Consider the following 19,765-nt stretch of genomic DNA (forward strand, 5'->3'; position numbering starts at 1 on the left):
ATTATTATATTTTATTGTGCCACTTTTATACTTATTACAATTAATTTTTTTTTTTTGGCAAATCATTTTGTCAATGTTTATTTTCATATATTTAATTTAATTTAAAATTTAAATTTTTTTGTTTATTTTTTTGGCTCAAATTATGGGACACAAGTTTTTAATTTTTTTAATATTATTCTATTACAAGGTCACTGGATTTTAACGGTTATTCCAGATGACATTAATTTTGAAATTTTTCGTGAAAATTTAAAAATAAAATTAGTTTAAAAATATATTAAATTGAAATGAAGAATTTTTTTTTTTTTAATTTATTTAAATTTTGAAAAATTATAAATAAAAGAAAATAAAACAGTATTTTTATATGTATAATGTAGAAATTCTGAGCACGAGGTTTCACGGACACCAAATTAGATGTGTTCTATTTTAAATTCAACAAGATCGTTGCGTTCCAGTTTTCTTTAGTCTCATCTCGTTTCGACTTATAAAATGAAGCCATAAAATAATACAAAAAATTAGTTTTTTTAATCCCAATAAATATCTGCATTAATATAAATAATAAAATTATTATTTTTATCAATTTACAGATAACAAAATCAAAGCTAAAAAAAATCTTTTGTAAATAATCAAAAGATTGTTGTGGAAAAAAATTATTTTACACAAGTAAAATAAAAAGATAACTTGATTAAAATGTCTCGACCAATATTGAGCAGACCACGTACACGTGTTTATGGATGTAATTATGACAAAGGAGAGTCATACTACAAGCCAATGGTTGATCATCTTGATAGAAAATACAGTTCACGTCCATTATTTTCGGAGCCAAGAAATTCATTTGCTGATGAAATTGCAGCAAGACGTAGTGACATCGGTAACATCTTCAGTCGTTTTCCAAAATGGTTTTAATATTATTGTCGAAATTTTTAATATTATTTATTTTATGATAATCCTAGCCTGCATCCCCCATCTTTCTTTTACATTTTCTTCATCAAATTTTCCTCATTAAATTATCAAACAAAAATGAAATAAAAAAAAACTTACGTAAATATTTTTTTTTTAATATTTTCAAAAATATATTTACGTGTTTCATTTTTATCACCCACGCACGATATTTGTTTATTTTATTTTTTATTATTTAAATAATTGAAAATTGGCATGATATTTTATTTTTTTTTTCACTGTCAAATGTAATTAATCTATTTTTTTCTGTTTTTTTTTTGTTTTTGTATTTTAAATTATTTTTCTGTCATCTTTTTCATTGTCGTTTTTATTTTATTTGTGAATTTTTTTTTCAAATCACACAGTGTCCAACATCCTGCAGTCTAGTTTTGTTTATTTAATTAATTTTTTTTTTCGTCAAAAATTAGCTAAAATTAAATACATTTTTGATAAATAAATAAATAAAATTATAATATTTATTAAATCAATGTTATTGTCGATAATAATTGTATCAATTTAATTAATTTTTTTCTCTTTTTCCAATGTTTAATAAAAAGTAATTAAATCCTATGGATTTTTTTTAACCACATGAAAATTATAAAATTGAAAAAAAAAAAAACAAAACAAATTTACACAAATTTCCCTTTACAATATTTTATTTTCCAATTATATAGATTTTTTTTTTCGTAATAAATTAAACATTTATTTTTCCATTTTTTAAGAAAAAACAACGACAAAAAAATATAATAAATATATTTAAAAAAAAAAAAAAAATATAAAAGATCGAAAGAATGATTGAGAAATAATTTTCAAATAAATTAGCTAGGATTATTATAAAAAATTTACAAAGCATAGAGAAAATAATTGTAAAAATATTGTATATAGTTAAATAAATGTGTACATGTAGATGTTGATGATCGGTTTACAGGAAGCCGTGACTTATCAGGACCCCGTACGAGTTCCTCTGCACGTGACCTTGACCTCGAATTTGATACACCTAGACCCCGCATCCAATCCCACCTTGGATCATCAAGTGGTTTGCATGATGAAGATGAAGAAATGGTTTATGATATACGTGGTCAACGTACAAATCGTCGTAATTTAGCTGATGATTTTGCAAGTGAAGTATCATCAACAACACGTAAATTTAAAGCACACGCAGCAAGTTTATCATATGATACTAAAAATTCAGATGAATTACGTAAAAGTATTGAACGTAATTATGATGATAAATTTATTGATGCTAAAACATCATTTGAAGAAGCTGATGCTGCATATAAACGTCGTACAAAATTTTTAAGTGATAATGATGATGAAAGAAATGCTGCTATGACAAGATGGACTAAATTGCCAGATATTGAAAAAAATTTAACATCAAGTGCTGCAAATAGAGCTAAACAAACTAAAGTTAGATTAGAAAATTTAGAAAATGAAATGGAAGAAATTGCTGATAGACAAGCTAAACGTGAACGTAGAAGTGCTGCATTACGTGCATTTGTCAATGAACATTCATCAAATGGAAATGATACATTACAAGAAATAATAACAACTAAAAAAGTATCTAAAAGTGAAAAACATGTTACATTTTAGATATTTTAATTATTTATTTTATCATCTTTACCATAATGATAAAATTACATTCATTTTTTTCTTTCTCTATCTTTACTATTACTTTAATCTATCACTCTCAATATTATCTCATCTTTCTTTCGATCTTCTTTCATAACTTGAAAATAATTCAAAAAAAAAATAGATAAATTAATAAAAATATATACATTTGTCAATGAAACGTTCCTTCAATCCCATGTGTATTATTTTTATCCTATCGTATAATCAGAAAATAAATAAAATATACCTTATATGATGTAATTTTTTTTTTGTTAATTGTATAAATTGTTTATTTGTAAATTTTACCATGTGGAATCCTAGCATTTGCATGTTTATATGAAGATAATCTTTGGGTATGTTTATTTCATGTTAATTATTTTTGAAAAAAATTTTAGTTATTTAGTATGATGATGATGATGGTATTTTAGGATCAAGAAATTTAGGTGAAGCAAAAATTGATGCAGAAGATGATTTGGAATATGTTTTTAATGGTCTTGGTCGTGCAATACCTGATGATAATATTGAGGATGATTTTGTATCATCACAACGTAAATTTAAAGAGAGAGCTGCTAATGCATTTGAAGAAGATTTAGCTGAATTACGTCGTAAACGACGAGACATTCAGGTTTTTAAAATAATAAATACAAATATATAAATAAAGATCTTAAGCATTTAATTATTGTTTAATCATATATATTTTTCTTTTTTATCAACAGGATAGAATGTTTGACATGATTGACATTGGAGCTGAAATAAATAGAGCTAAAAGTAGCCTAGAAACATCAAATAAAGCATTTGAAAAACATGCTAAAAAATTTGATAATCAAGAAGAGCCAGAAATTGAACCAAAAAATTTAGTTGAACGTCTTGAAAAAGCAAGAAAATTAAAAAAATTATCATTAATACAAGAAAATCCAGATGTTGAGGGTAAAATAAAAACACCAATGATGAAATGGTGTACATTTGTTGAGCTTGATAATGAAATGCCAAAAATGATTGGTGAAATGACTAAAGCTAGAATAAGAAATGAAGCACCAATAAATATTGATGGTACACCAATGATTATAAATGATAAAATAAAATCATCATCAACTGAAAAACGTCGCACTAAAAAACGTTCAGCATTAAAAAAAAAAAAGTTAGTTTCATTGTAAATAAAACAATAAATAAAAACAAAAATAAATTATATTATAATCATCATTTATAATTGCTATTAAATCTCACCTTTTTTTTAAAAAAAAAAAACAATTTGTCAAACAAAAAAATTATATTAAATCATTGATAATAATAAAACCTGTCTTATAAAATTATTCAATTATTTTATTTATTTATTTATTTATTTAAAAATGATAATCCTCATGTAGAAGTTGATAAAACAAAGTTCCTGAAGACTCTGATTGTTGATTGACTATTAATTTTTTATTTAAGCTAACTTTGACAATGGAAGGGGTAATAAAAAAAATAAGTTAAATGTAATTGCCCCTGAGTTTGTTGCTGGTATATTGAAATCAGATTAATGTGTCAAATTGTGATTAAAATTTCGTAATGAATAGAATGGTGTTACGAAATGTCTATCAATAGTCACTGTCAAATGGCAATAATCTCTCCCTGACCCATCAATTTGATCCACAATATTCTAGATAAATATTACCATCAAATATCATGTCAAACTATATTTAAAATTCATAAATTTATCAAGATTTTTCAGCGGGTATATTTGAAAATTATCAAATATTGTCACATGGATATTCATGATTTATGCTAAATTATTCAGAATAATTAAATTATCATCTTGACTGTTAATCAGCCCAAATACATGACTATTATTTACGTGTTATGTAGAAATAGACAATCCAATGGCAATGCAATTATTTAAAAAAAATTCAAAAAAAAGAAACAACAAAATGCTAGATGAAAAAAAAAAAATCCTGTTAATTTGATGAGAAGGGGAATAAATGAATTGACGAATTGAAATTGTTTGCGACAATTCTAATGTGGCAAGATAATTGTTTTTTTTTTTTTTTTAATTCAATCATTGTGCCAGGGTGACTATTTTTTTTTTTATCTCCCACTTTTTGGGTACCATGTTAAACAAGAGACACTGGGTCAAAGACGTTAAACATAAAACTAAGCAACAAATAAAAGCGATAGTTTAACCGGGGTCATAAGTAGTCGAGGGTGGATTTTTTTTCAAGAGAGATCTGTCCTCGTTAAAATAAATTTCATTATTTTCAATTAAACAACAAAAGATATTATTAATTACAGGTAATAAAAAATTTGTGCGCGAGTGATAATAAAAATTAGCTATTATATTTGTTTTAATTAATTAATTAATTGTTATTTATTTTATTTTTCAATTTGGTTTTAATGAGGATTATGCAAGTGGTGTGATTGAGAAAAATAAATAGAAAGCTTAAGTGAAGTTGCATAAGATAATTTGAGTATAATTTTCAAATAAATTTGTGTATTTTAATTACATGTGTTGCAGGATAATAATAAATTAAAATTTATTAAAAAAAAATAATTGTAAAAAATGGCTGATGATGATGCACCAGCTTGGGATCTTGGTGATGTGGAAGAGACAAAACCAAGTCAACCATCAAGTCGTGCACGTACACCAGTAGCTGGTTCTCAACCATTATCAGGACGTTCATCTGGTACAACAACACCAGGTGGTACAAAAAATCCAAAACAACCACCAAGACCAAAGCTGGATTATTCAATTTTTGCTAAAGCACCAAAACCAGAATATACACTTCATTGGGTTAAGCCATTGTTTTTAAATTATCAATATCTATGGAATTACAGGTAATCGATCTTTGAAAATATTTATATGATGGAAATTTTTTAAATTTGTAAATTTAATTTTACAGACAATTTTATTACAATGATGTCATTGATTATCTCAACAAACGTAATCGTGGAATTAGCCGTGATCGACCAAATGCTGAAGAATGGTCTGAAAGAATGTTTAAACTTTATGATCATAAAAATACAAATAGAAGTGTTAAACAAATTGCTGATGTGAGATTGATGAATGAATACAAACCAGAGCCAAGATATTACAGCTATCATACTCGTGCATACTACAGTTTAAAATATCAAAAAATACTTTAAATAATTTATTATTTATTATTTATTTATTATTTATTGCTATTTATTTTTTTTCTTTCATGTTAACAATATATACGTTGATGTATTTAAACAAAAAAAAAAACTTGTAATTTCATTTGCATTATAATTAAATGTAATGTTGGTAAAAATTAATCAAAAAATAATAATAATTGAGTATTTATATTGATATTGATGCTGAAAATAAAAATGTAAATTTATCATAATAAAAAAAATTAATAATTAATTTAAATTGAATAAAAATAAAGTCATATTTTAAACGAATATCTATGTCAATATTTTAATGTAACACAAATTCGTTTTTTTTTTTTTTTATTAGATTTTTTTGTTATTCATAATAAACAATTGTGAATAATATTATGATTTTTTAGTCATACTTTAAAATATTTTGTATAATTTTATTTATTTTTCAAGTCACAAAGTAAGATATAATTTTGACTTTTATTATCTTGATTATTTGAAAAAATTATCAACAACAAATACACTGTGTCGATTTAAATAAATAATATTTATTTATAGATTTTTTTTATTTTGAAGATTAAATATAATGCTGAAGATGACCACATAATTTGATTAAATTTGCAATGACATTTATTTGTAACTCTTGACCTGATTGAACGAGCCAAAAAGAAAAAATAACAAACAATTCTTTATTTATTTTTTTATATAACACAGAGAAAAATCGACAATGCAGTTTATTTAATTTATTTATTTGCATAGGCACGACTGAACATTTAATTATATTATTCATTATTATTTACCAAAAAAAAAAAAATCTAATTTTAAACAAACAAGAGGCTTTGAATTATTGTTATAACTTTTTTAAAATTCACACTTGCTATAATAATTGAAATTTTTTTTGTTTTTTAAATTTTATTATTTATTTTTTATTTTTAACAATTAACTGATTATTACGCCGTTTAATTTTATACATTTTTGTAGCACATTCAATCACAAAAAATTGACTCGCACACATATAACATATTTATTTAAATTATTAATTTAACTGTGAAAGGATTGAGCTCAACTTTAGAGTGGTTATTTAAAAGCATTCAAAGATCAAAGAAATAAATAAACAATGACAAATTTATGAGTTAATAAATAACACATTGTTAAAGATTCATTTCAATATGATAGTATTATTTTTTAATATAATAATTTGAAAGATAGTATATAGTAACTTGTTATAATTGAGTCGAGAAAAATTGTTAAAATTTCGTTGAATCGCGACGTCTACGAATAAGCGTATTATTTTTATTAAATTAATTAAAATAACACTATTTTATCTTTTTAATTTTTTCATCATCTGCTGCATGAAACAATGAATTTTCATTTAATTGTTTCAAGCATTTTAATTTATTTCTAAAAAATCAAATTACAATTTTTATCGTATCAAAGCTTGAACAGTAAAAGCATCAGTCATTCTGAATGAAAAATAAAATTAAAATAAAACTGCCACACAATTTTTGAACCTTATCACAACCTTTTAATTTTTTTAAATTTATTATTTTTTTATAATCTTCAATTTTATTTATTGTTATTTTAGCATGAGAAAGAAAGAAAAAAAAAAAAAACATTTAGAAGAATTATCATGGACAACAAGAGGCAAAACTCATCAAGAGTATTTTTTTATTTTTATTTTTTATAAACATTATGTTATATAAAAAGTTTCTAAAATTGTTATTTAATTTAATTTAATCATTTTTCTTTTTAATTAAATGAAATTGTAATATATATTTGTTTTTTGTTTTTTTTTTTTTTCTTTTAATCATTCCTGAGGATAAAAAGGTCACTAATATAATAAATCGATTAATATTCATTTCTATTTGCTCTTTTATCATTACATGCAATAATATATATTTTGTTAAATCTTTGAATAATAATTTTAAATATATTTGTAACATGTATTATAATTGGAAAATAATTATTATTAGTTGAACATGTTTTATTGATAGGCATTGTTAAGTTTGGTATTTTCGTGATATTAATATTATTGGAAATGTGGTCACGAGCCTTCGAATGGTAGAGAGCTTTTCACTTCCTGTTGACAATGTTTACCAAACCACTCAATCGATGTGGATATATTTTGTCTCTCAACAATGCACACCATCAGACTGATTCAATTAACCAAATCACTGTACAATATGAATCATCGTCTCTTCTATTTGTCAGACATAAACAACAAGTCTAAAATATTTTAAAAAACAAAAAAAATAATATCGTTTGATTTAATTGTCAATTATATTTCATTTGTATTTTTCTTTTTTTTTTTTCTTTTGTTATTTAATCATTGTTATTGCTTTGAATATTTATTTATTTAAATTTTATATTTTATTAAATTCAAACTGCAATATTTGAATACCACTTGGTGTAATAAAGACAAATTACATTTTTATTATATTTTTTTTTTTTTCATAAAATTGATACTTTTTAGTCAAGAAATTTTATATTTTATTTTTGAAAAATTTATTTAAACAACAAGATGAAAGAATTATTTAAAAGATCAATAGTTTTTCTTAGTAATTTTTGAAATTTTATTTTTAATTTATTGTTAATTATTATGTCAATCAAAAAAAAAAAAAAGTTAATTCAAAAAATTTTCAACAAATCTATTTTTATTTTAATTATATATATATTTTTTTTTTTCAGATCGATAATGAACAATTAAAGATAATTAATTATCACTTCTCTTGACATTATTATTGAATATATTAATTTTTTTTTCAAACATATATTGGCCTCGTCAATGATTTTCTCAATGGTTATTTTAATTACAAAATAGCCTTCAATCCTTTTTGTCCAATTGTTTTGACTCTTTTTCAAGCTGTTATTTATCGTTTTTTTTCTTAATTTTTTTTTGTCACACTCATCATACATTATCAATCATAATCACACACAATTTTATCGTCACTTTCATTCGAAAAAAATAAATTTCTAAAACGACTTTTGGGCAATAGTGATTTAATATTTTTCAACTTTTTTTTTTTTTTTATTACGAGGTTACTTGACCTCATTTTTTTTTTAACTCTACGTCATCCAGCATTGAGACTCATTTGCCAGTATATAAAGAAAAGAAAAAAAAAAAAGGAAAAATTTAAATGTCTTTTCTTTTTTTTTCTTTTCTATTTTTTCTAGTGGAAATAAAATATTAATACAAAAACACAACACACAGTAATTATTAATATGATAATTATGTATATAAGTTTGAGCTTTTGTGCCTTAAATCGTCGATGAGGACTCCAGGAATTTTAAATTAATTAATTAATAATAAGTTTTTAAAAAAAAAAAATTAAACACAACACAAATATTACACACGAGAAAAAAAAAAAAACAAATATTTATACTAATTTATGTAGAATATCTACTGTTTAATATTTCAATGATAATTTAATTTTTGATGACTAAAATATATACTGAATTTGACACAACTTGGATCTCTTGAATAATTTTTTTTTTTCGCCTGTCAATATCACTCGAAAATAAAGTCAATAACTCTTGTAATTAATGTGGGTGTATGAATTAATTATTTGTATTTCCAATAATCAATTCAAGCTCACATCCAGTATTCCCTCATGATTTTCATATTTTTATAATAAAAAAACAAACAAATTGTTTTTAAATTAAATCAAAGTATAGCTTTTAAAAAACTTTTTTAATGAAAAATAATTATTTTTTACTTGTGCAATGACATAAATCTAATAGCTAATATAATATATGAAAAATTCTAAATATGACAGTGAAGAAAAAAAAAAGAAAAAAACACAAAAAATCACAAATAACATGTAAATTATAAATAATTGTACGAAAACACATGAATTATTTAGTTTTTTTTCTGTTTTTTCCATAAATCTTTTACAGATTTACGTTTTGTTTTTCTTTTTTTTACAAATTAAATTATCTTATAATTTAATTTCGTCATTTTACTTAAAATTATAAAATTTAAATTAAAAAAAAAAAACGAAGGAGCGACACGACTAGTCTTGCAGACTAGTTTGCGGTCTGCGCAAGTGCACTGGGCTCAGTGACATTGAATTTATTATTATCAGGGCAAAATTCAATCAACAAAAATCCTCGTCGACGATGTGGCCAATAAAAACACCCAATCATTAATAATCATCATACACATTTTAAACAAAAAAAAAAAAAGTAAAATGACATGAAAATTTGTCGCAAAATAATATCAATTGTCGTTTATCTATTTTTTTTTTTACCTATTTTATTTATTTGTTAACTTGCTCTAGTCACAAAGTCAGTCTATAATAATCTACGTCATTTTAAAAACTTAATAATATATTAATTACTTTTTTTTAAAGTTAATTAATTAATAATGTTTTTTTTATTTTTATTTTTTGTATTTTTAAATTGAGTTTAAACTCGTGTTATTGATGACAAAATGATTATAATGATTGGGCATTTTCATATACAAAATAAGTGATGATATTGTTGAATAATGACCCGATATTATTAGGATTAAATATTTAATATAAATCCAAATAATTCACTGAGCCTGTGCACTTGGATCGCACTGCAATAGTCGCACAATAGACGGATCACTTTTAGCACCCTCAATAAATTCTTCAAGTGATAATTTACCATCTTTATTTTTATCCATTTGACGAAATATTTTATCTGTTCTTTTTTCAGGTGTTGATTCATCTTCTGGCATTTTCATAACAGTACCAACCATCTTATAAATCGCCTGTTGAATAAACAAATTAATATTATTTATACATACAATTATTGTTTTTTTTATATTTTAATAATACACACCGTAACAATTTCTAGCATTTCTTGACGTGATATATAACCATTTCCATCTAGATCATACATGCTAAAGGCCCACTTTAATTTTTGTTCTAATTTACCACGTGATGTCACACTCAGGGCACAGAGAAACTCCCGAAAGTCAATTGTACCATCGCCATTTGCATCAAATGTTCTGAAGACATGTTCAGCAAACTACATGTAAAAAATAAAAAAAATATTTATAATACTTAATAATTAGCTTTATGTATATTTTAATATTACCTTTGATGCATCACCATAAGGAAAAAAATTTCCATATATTTTTTTAAATTCTTCAACACTCAGATGTCCACTTGGACAATCCTTCAAAAATCCTTTGTACCATTCTTGAATTTCAGCATCTGCAGTTTAAAATTTAATATTATTAGTTTTATCATTTCTTTGAATAAATACTTGAGTTAAATTATTATTATTATATAATTCAATAAAACAAACCTGAAAATTCTGTATTTTGTTTTAAATCTTCAAGCACTTCTGGCTTTAGTTTAGAGTTTTGTTTGCCCATTTTGACCTTCCAGAGCACAGTCCAAATATATATATAGAATAACAAAAATTCTCAAACTTTAAATATCTAAAAGATATTTTTAATTTATCTTAAATCGTTGAGTTTTTTTCAATTAACTATATTTATTTATAGTTAAATTTCAAAACAAAACTTTCATTAAGATAAATGTTTCTCTTCAAATTGTTTTTTCAACAGTCACCATCCACTCAGTCACCTTTCTGTAAAAAGAACATGCAAAAAAAACAAATAGCAAATGAAAAACAAATCAATTAACAAAACTTTACATTAAAAAAAAAATGTCAACCTATTATCCCAACAAAAAAATTATTCCATACATATTTTCATTTTTTCATTTTCAAAATTTTCCATTCACAAATTCACACCACAACTCACTCAAATATAATACAAAAAAAAAAAAAAAAATACATCACATTCACCCAAACCTGAAACAGAAATAAAAAAATAACAAATTAGTTTCTTTTTTTTTTTTTTTTTTTTATAAATAAACAAATACATTATTGGAGCATAGTGCGATTTATTATAATAATAATTATGATAACGATAATGTAGGTAATTTTTTAAAATCATTTTCGTCGACCCACATACAAAATACGATTATTAATTAATTAATTAATTATTAAACTCCATTTTTTGATTCACTTTAAATCAGTGGTGATAGTTATTAATAGTAATTCGCATTAATACATGTTTTTTTTTTTTTTAAATAATATCAATTGATTATTTTGTTGTTGATTTTAAAATGTGTTATATTAATTAATTTATATTATTATTTGTATATGAATTAATTAATTAAAAACATCCAGTAAATAAAATTACTAGAATGTATTATACATTTACATTTAATTCCACTATATATTTTTATGTTTCAAAAACACGTCGAACACATGATTAATTTAATATATATATTTTATTTATTTATTTTTTTTTATTTTAGTTTTTATTTTTTTTTATGAAAAAATATTTAGATAGATTTTAAAACATGTTGTTAATAATAAACAATTTTATGCAATGAATTAATATTATTTTTAAATTTATTATTTTTTTTTAAATATTTATATAAACATTATCGAAAATTTTTATATTTGAATATTTATCATTGTCGTTTGTGTGTGTTTTTTTTTTTTTAAATTGTTTTATTTATTTTAAAATTTAAACATAATGTCAGGTAAAATAACGAGCATACAATATGAGCCGGGTATTGATTACTTGTGTCACGAATGGCTGACGCTGACTTTACGACACGTACTAGATTTATATATATTTAGATATATCATACCAATTTAAATTGATCTCAATGATCCGACTGATAACATTCATTAAGGTCGTTGCGGGTGTGTGCTTTATTCGATTGTTAATTTACTAAAAAAAAAAATCGAAAATAACAAACAAACAATAATATACAACAATAATTCAACTGCCAATTTTTTATACATATTATTTTTCAATAATTTATTTAATATAGATCTGTAAATTTTTTTATATATATTTTTTTAAATTGTTTTTATCATTGGTTAATCATGATTAATATGATACCTTTAATTAAACAATTTTATTTTTTTTGATGACAATCATGTTCCCATTATTATTATCTTTATTATTAATTTTTTTTTTCTTTTATATTCATCTATTCATAGTTGATTAATGATTTTAAGCAGGTGCGATAAGAGAAGATTTATTGCTTTCGTTAATTTTTTTTTATATATAATTTTATAAGGTTTTTTTTTTTGTTAATATTTTTATTTTTTTTCAACAACATAAATGCATTTAATACGGTTATATTTCTGGCTTTAATTCTACAACCCTCCACTGCATTAATATTCCACCAGTTTTTTTATTTTTTTATTTTAAACTTTTAATTTAGTGATTATTTTTTTCTGCGCTTTATTTTTTCGGGGTCTCGCTTATTCACTGAAAGACACTGAATAAAATATCAGATATTTTTTTTTCATTTTTATATATCAGTTTTCATTGTTTTCATTATTATTTTTGGTTTATGCATTAGAGGAAATAATTCTGCTTGATAGAGCAAAGTTTTAAAATAAAAAAAAAGTGAAAAAAAATAGTTTTAAAATGAGGAAAAAACTTTTTGAATAAGAAAATTGTGACGACGAATATATTTTATATTGTTATTATATTTTTTTTATATCGCTCAATAGACGATGATCAAAGTTTCGGTGTTTTTTATTATATAGAATTTTTTTTTTTTTGCTTTTTCACAAGTTATAAACTATATATAAATATATAATATATAAAATGTATTTAATCAACGGTGCAACGATCATAATTTTTAATTAATTTAACTCAATTTTATTGTTATATTTATTTTAATCTCAGCCTCAAATACACAAATAATTCCACCCAATTATTTCGATTACTATTGTGTATAATTTAAATGAAAATTAAAGAAACAAAAAATCAATTTTATGAATATTTAATTATTAATTAAATTATGTTAAATAAATGTATTCATAAAATTTATTCTTTATAATTTAAATGAATTATTTAGTTTTTTTTTTTCTATATTGCTGATGATTAAAATAATTTTTTTAATTGGATTTTATATTTTTATTTTTGAGCTTTTATTTTAAAATAAAAAAAATTCTATCATTGATCAGACATTGAGAGAGAAAAAATGATAATTTTTATTCATTTCAAATTGTTAATTGAAGCGTTAATTTATTTGACAAATCGATTTTAAGTTGAAGTAAATTTGCTTTGTTATTGGTAGTTATGAAAGAGATAAAAACAAGAGTCATTAAAAAAAGCTCACAATATTAAATAAATTTCAAAAAAAGTAGAAAAATATAAAACGTAGTTATAATTTTTTAATAAAGACAAATGTTTTTTCTTTTTGTTGTTATTTTTTTAAAAATATTATTTCAATTTTTTTTTATTATCTCACAAAGCTGTAATTTTCTTTTCTATTAATTTTTTTTTTTTCGGTGAAATCTGTTATATATATTCCAACACGTTTATCCGGAAAATTCAGGAAATAAGCGGATTCATTGGCCAACGAATTTTATTGATTTTAAATTTATCACTGTCCTGTACTTAACTAGAATCCAAGCGAATATTTTTTTTTCTATTATTTCTCACAAATCGATACAATTTATCCTCGTTATTATTATTATATTTCAACGGAAGAATCCCACTTGAATTTTATATTTTAACAATTTTCAATACTTCAATCCAGTCGGATATATTTTATTATTTTTATATTTATCAATTTCCTGTATACCTATCTCAATTTTATCTTTATGTAATTATTTTTAAACTTTATATTTTCAATCTCATAGTCAGAATAATGATGAATTTTTTTTATATTTAAATTTTTTTTTACTATTTCGATTGTCAATGCTTGACTTTCTATTGTGTGAAATATAACTCATTGTTTTAATTGTTTAAACTTTCATTTTAATATTTTCATAAATCCTCCTTTATTATTATTTTTAAATAATAGTTTTTTTTTTTTTTTTGTATTATCAAAATTGTGATTTTATCAATTGTTATTATGCTTTTATTTTTCTCATTTTTATAAAATTAATTACGGATGCACGTGGTGTTGAGACATTTAAAAGTTTTCTTTTTTTTTTTTTGTATTTTAAATAATTTATTTATTTAAAATGCTTGTAGACAGCATACGTAAATAATTAATTGTTTTTTTTAATAGTTAAAAATTGACTTGACTCGATATTAAGCGTGGTTATCGTAGATTTATATTTTTTAATTATAAATGATTTATCAAGTTGTGAATATACATCGAGTAAAAATGGTTTTTTTTTTTGTCCGACAAATTTTTTAATAGACGCGAGAATGATATGTACCTAAAATCTACATGTGCCCATCTACTTAAAGACTATTCTCGATCATTGAATTGTGCTCAATATAAAATAAAATAATATCCATGAAATTTAACAACATAATGACAATAAAAAACTCGAAGCGAGTTATTTGCAAATTGATTAATTACATAGTGGTATTATTAATAAAACAAATGATGATAATAAAAATTTAATATTACGAGTTTTGAATGACAATAAAATAATATTGAACATGAGCCAAATTCGTGATGACCGAGTTATTTGAGAAATCCTAGTTAGAACATGCAATTGGTCGAAAGACTATTCGCTAAAAAGGCGTCAAGTCGAAACGTTTATATTTAATTAATTTATTATTATTATTTTATTTGCAGCACAATTAGAATTACTTAATTGCAATACTTTACTTCGTTCATTATTAAACACATAAATGCTATAATTAAATGCAAGTCTAGAAAAAAGATAAACGCACTAATCGCGTTGTTGTGTGAATATATAATTTTTTTTTTCATTGATATACTAATTAATGCAAAAAATAATATTTTTAAAAACAAATAGAATTTTTAATTACTACGAATATTTATTTTGTAATTTAATTAACATTTTTAAAATTTTTTATTTACGTTTTTTTATGGTCAATTAATTTTTTTTAAATTTGATTAAAATTGAAATATTATCCTCGTTATTTTATAGATGGAAAAATTTTTTAAATAAAATATTTCTAAAGGTATTGATTTATTATTTTTTTTTTTTCTTCATTGTATGATGGAACACTCGTTAAAGTATTTTAAAAATTATTTGAAATTCATTTGTAAATATTGTAAAACATACAAGGGATTTTTTTTTCTGTTTTTTTTTTTTTTTTTGTTAAAATTGTTTTTGTTATTATTTGATTAAAAATAAATACCCTGAGAAATAACAAATATTGAAACTGTAAATAAAATATAAATTTAAATACAAAAAAGAACAAAAAATATTGACTTTGTTGATATACGATGTTATTATACAATATTCCAAGTACAAGTAATATTTTATGCGGTTTGTGTTTTTTGTAGCTAAAGCTGCACCTCGAATAATTTTATAAATTATAATGTCGAAAATTCATTCGAAAAAAAAATTGAATATTTATAAAAACAAGTCAAAAAACAAGAAAGATTTATAGATTTCGATAAAATACATTTGTCAGTTGAAATTCCAAAAAATAATATTAAAAAAACGTCTAAAAAATTTAAAATTTTTTTTCATATTTTTTGCTTCTTTTAAAATATCATTAATATTATAATCATGACGTGAATGAATTCATCACCACAAAATTCTTCACTATCAGCACCAAAAAAAAAAAATAAATAAAAATAAAAAAAAAAACCAACCAAACAAATCATCATTAATAAAAATTTTCAATTTAAAAAAAAAAAAACAATTTCATTAAAATTTTTACTATAAATTAATTAAAAAAAAAAAAAATCTTTCCAAACAATAACAATAAAATGCTATAATAATTAATCACGATTATAACTACAATATATATTTCATAATGAAATTTTTTTTAATGATAAACTATCCCCTAAATAATTGATATTAAAAAAAAAATGGGAAATTTGTAATTTGAAGATGAAAAAAAAAAAAAAACTAATAAAACAATATTACTGTTGATAAATTAAATGGTACATTACAAGATAGTTTGTAATAAATATATTTTGTATTGTATGTGGTATGAGGATAAGCGAATTTGAATTGGCTGATCCAATGTGACCACTAGTTTTGAGCTGACACGAGAGATTACTTGATCAACACCTTCGAGTCACTTCGGTTGGCTAACCATCACACGATTAATTCAACTCTCGATATAATCGATCCTCATTTAATCCACTAACAATCTACATGTCATACATACATGCTTGTGGTTAACTACTAAATAATTATTCTACCATTTAAATGATTTTATTGCGTGATCATTATATCAACAATGATTCAATCTTTTTAAATCTTTTTCATTTTTTTTTTTGCTGACTGTTTTTGTTTAATGGAATGATTAATAATAATGTTATTATTTTTGTGACTTGTTTTTCTTTTCGTTTTAATATTGTTTTTGTTATTATTATTATTTATTGTATTAGATATTAATTAAATAATTATTAGTGCTTGATGGCAATTAATTAAGGTGCAAGCATTTTTGATAATTCTTCGTCTTGCAGACATCCTTTTAAAAATTCATCTTGTGTTAATTGTCCATCATTGTTTTCATCCATTTTAGCAAATATATTTTTCGCTCTTTCTTCGGCACTGTCTGCTGGTCTATTGCTCGAACATGCACCCAACATGTCATATATTGCCTGTAATAATTTTTTTTTTTTTAATATTAAAATATAGTTGTCATATTTTCAAAAAGAATAATATTATTTTATTTTTTCTTTTTAAATTGTATAATTTAGAAACTTGAATTATTTAATTAATTGAAATTTAGAGTTGTTTTTTTTTTTTTTTTTTTTTATAATTAAAAAAATATGTAATTTAAAATAGTAAATACTTTTTTAAAAAATTAAAACATTTTTTTTTATTATACGCATCGCGTGCTCATTTCATTTAAATTATTTGTCACAATATTTTTAAATTATTATTTTTTTTTTTTAGATAATTAGCTCATGTTTAAATCATGCGAAAAAAAAAAAATACAAAAAATTGTGTAACTAACATTTGCAACATGTATAAATATTTAAAAAAGCAAAAAAATGTTTTTAAAATATTATTAAAATATTATTGAATAATTTTTAAATAAATTTAATTGTAAAAATTTACACAAAAAATTGAATATCAAAAAAATACATACACACATGCAATGATTAAAATAATTAAAATAATTAAAATGTTAAATGAGTAATGATGCATACGTGCATATTTAAATGCGGTCAAACATACTGAATTCTGTCATTTAACCACGGAATTTTGGTATCAACGGAAATGCGAACATGCATTGAATTGACTATTCATAATTGTTACCAATTCACCCTCTAAAATTTATCGATAAATTCAGTATATAATGTTCGATAATTCAATATTTATCATCATGATATTAAACCACACAAACAAATAATAATAAAAATAATAATTAAATAAAATTACTATTTATATTACCTGTACAATTTTCGTCATTTCCTGGATGTCAATAACACCATTACCATCAACATCATACATACGGAATGCCCATTTAAGTTTTTCCTCAGGTGTACCACTAGACGTTACATCAATTGCCAACAAAAATTCCTGTAATCATTTATAAAAAAATAACAATAAATTAAATTTAGCATAATACATTTTTATATTAAAATTAAGTCAATGATTTTTGCTAATTTTTTTGATTATTTATTTACATTGTTATGGGAAAAAAATTTACAAATGTATTGTATTTCAGTAGTACAAGTCAAGCATTGTCAGACTTGGAACTAAACTTTCTAATAAATACTAATTTTTTATAATTAATCTTAATTTAAATTTTAAAGCTTTTTAGTATAATTAAAATATAAAATATTAGCAACAAATTAAGCATCAAGATTAAACAAAAAACATTATTTTTAAAAAATAATAAAAAATGGAAAAAAAAAAAATTACAATAACAATAAAAAAAAAAATAGTAAAAAATTATTATTGTTAAAATATTACAATTGAATTTTTACACAATGGATCAACTTCAATTGTCACATGTGAATGAAAAGAAAAAAAAAAATTTTTACTAAATAATAATATCAGTGATAAACTGATGTCAGTGATAAAGTAACTTTTTATTTAAACCCACAAAACACACTCATTTTGTCAATATAATATTGCAATTTTTTTATTTATCTTTCAAATTCTTTATCAACTTTTCTTTCTACTTGTGCAACCAACTATTATTTATTTTTCCATTTTCAAAAATCTAGTCTTTTTTTCAAACATTATTTCACATTTTTTATGTTCAATCCCTTGAAGTTATAGGTCTATACCACATTCAGAGAAACAGTGATAAAGACAGACGATGCGTAACAGCTGAAAATCCAAATTGAAATTTGTATATACGAATATTTTGCTATTGCAAAAAAAAGTAAAAAAAAAAATACCAATATCGGTATATTTTTCTCTGTAATTTTTTATCTTTTTCATGAACATAACGATGACTGATGGCATGATGAAGATGTCAGACAAGGAAGTACAATATGAAAAATAGAGAAGGGTTGTAAGTGGTGTATAAGGGTGCGGCCTTGTTGCTTCACCAAGCGTGTTCAACTATCTATACTACATTGTGTGTGTGTATGTGCAATATTGTATACATAATTTATCAATATATATAAAAATTATTTTTTACAATTTTAGTATGATCAATCGTGACGAGAAAAATAAAATAAAATAAGATAAATCATAAAAAAGGGTGAAAAAAACTTTGAGCTTTATCATTGACAGAGACTAAAAAAATTTTAAGACTCATTGAAAGCTCATATACGATAAAACTAGGTCATCTACAAGTTCACCTCTTAGTGAAGGTTTAAAAAATATATATATATAAAATAAAAAAGAGGGAAAAAAAATGGAGAAGAGTTGGAAGTACCCCCACGGCAGAGAGAGGTCATAAGGTGCCTGCTACAAGTGGAGAGACTGGACCATATTTTTTTTTTTTTTTTTTACTTTTTTTATTATTCTCACCATTATCTTTCTTTTTTCCTTTTTTTTTTCATCTCTTGTCTCTTTTACTCCTTCAACGACCTCTTGAGACTCTTTCTGTTTTATACCAACTATAGCATCATTTCGTTTTTTTTTTAATTTTTTTTTTTCTCAACACACATACTGACCCTTTACGTCAACGTGAAGGCAATCTTCTCAGTTGCTTGTTCATATAGCTGTGTGAGTCGACACCCCCAAGGCATCATTCACAAATCCAAACGTCTTGTTTATTATTTTTTTTTTATTATTA

General features: G+C 22.5%; 4 protein-coding genes across 7 annotated transcripts in view; 2 read left to right on the forward strand and 2 right to left on the reverse strand.

The window, feature by feature from the left end:
* Positions 1-583: 583 nt before the first annotated feature.
* Positions 584-3,713, forward strand: LOC122851435. 2 transcript variants are annotated; one of them, XM_044150648.1, is made up of 3 exons: positions 584-868; positions 2,973-3,169; positions 3,261-3,713. In XM_044150648.1, the coding sequence occupies exons 1-3, from the start codon at positions 688-690 to the stop codon at positions 3,696-3,698; spliced, it is 816 nt and encodes a 271-aa protein (XP_044006583.1). In that variant the 5' UTR covers positions 584-687; the 3' UTR covers positions 3,699-3,713. The 2 variants fall into 2 exon arrangements, with proteins under 2 accessions (XP_044006583.1, XP_044006582.1); XM_044150647.1 differs by lacking the exon at positions 3,261-3,713 and adding an exon at positions 1,865-2,897 and having other exon boundaries at positions 2,973-3,086.
* A 913-nt stretch (positions 3,714-4,626) lies between these two features.
* LOC122851439 (flightin) lies at positions 4,627-8,638 on the forward strand. The gene is made up of 3 exons (XM_044150654.1): positions 4,627-4,809; positions 5,033-5,352; positions 5,418-8,638. The coding sequence occupies exons 2-3, from the start codon at positions 5,078-5,080 to the stop codon at positions 5,659-5,661; spliced, it is 519 nt and encodes a 172-aa protein (XP_044006589.1). The 5' UTR covers positions 4,627-4,809; positions 5,033-5,077; the 3' UTR covers positions 5,662-8,638.
* LOC122851436 (neurocalcin homolog) overlaps positions 8,626-19,765 on the reverse strand; it is a 45,150-nt gene continuing 34,010 nt past the window's right edge. Inside the window, exons 2-5 of the mRNA XM_044150649.1 lie at positions 10,918-11,205; positions 10,705-10,823; positions 10,447-10,635; positions 8,626-10,375 (exon numbers count right to left, since the gene is read on the reverse strand). Of these exons, the coding sequence (XP_044006584.1) occupies positions 10,175-10,375; positions 10,447-10,635; positions 10,705-10,823; positions 10,918-10,987 (579 nt within the window). The 5' untranslated portion in view covers positions 10,988-11,205 and the 3' untranslated portion in view covers positions 8,626-10,174. The remainder of the gene's footprint in view (positions 10,376-10,446; positions 10,636-10,704; positions 10,824-10,917; positions 11,206-19,765) is intronic.
* The window catches only part of LOC122851438 (neuronal calcium sensor 2), a 41,595-nt gene continuing 33,950 nt past the window's right edge, over positions 12,121-19,765 (reverse strand). For all 3 annotated transcript variants that reach the window (XM_044150651.1, XM_044150650.1, XM_044150652.1), the window contains exons 4-5: positions 17,959-18,087; positions 12,121-17,159 (exon numbers count right to left, since the gene is read on the reverse strand). In XM_044150651.1, the coding sequence (XP_044006586.1) occupies positions 16,983-17,159; positions 17,959-18,087 (306 nt within the window). In that variant the 3' untranslated portion in view covers positions 12,121-16,982. The remainder of the gene's footprint in view (positions 17,160-17,958; positions 18,088-19,765) is intronic.

The sequence above is a fragment of the Aphidius gifuensis genome, linkage group LG3 (genome assembly GCF_014905175.1).
Source record: "Aphidius gifuensis isolate YNYX2018 linkage group LG3, ASM1490517v1, whole genome shotgun sequence".
In the NCBI taxonomy this organism is placed as follows: domain Eukaryota; kingdom Metazoa; phylum Arthropoda; class Insecta; order Hymenoptera; family Braconidae; genus Aphidius; species Aphidius gifuensis.

Coding starts and splice junctions, on each gene's coding strand:
- LOC122851435 (XM_044150647.1), top strand. CDS start 688: ATGTCTCGACCAATATTGAGCAGACCACGTACACGTGTTTATGGATGT. Junction 869..1,864: donor AGCAAGACGTAGTGACATCG/GTAACATCTTCA, acceptor ATCGGTTTACAG/GAAGCCGTGACTTATCAGGA.
- LOC122851439 (XM_044150654.1), top strand. CDS start 5,078: ATGGCTGATGATGATGCACCAGCTTGGGATCTTGGTGATGTGGAAGAG. Junction 5,353..5,417: donor CAATATCTATGGAATTACAG/GTAATCGATCTT, acceptor TTAATTTTACAG/ACAATTTTATTACAATGATG.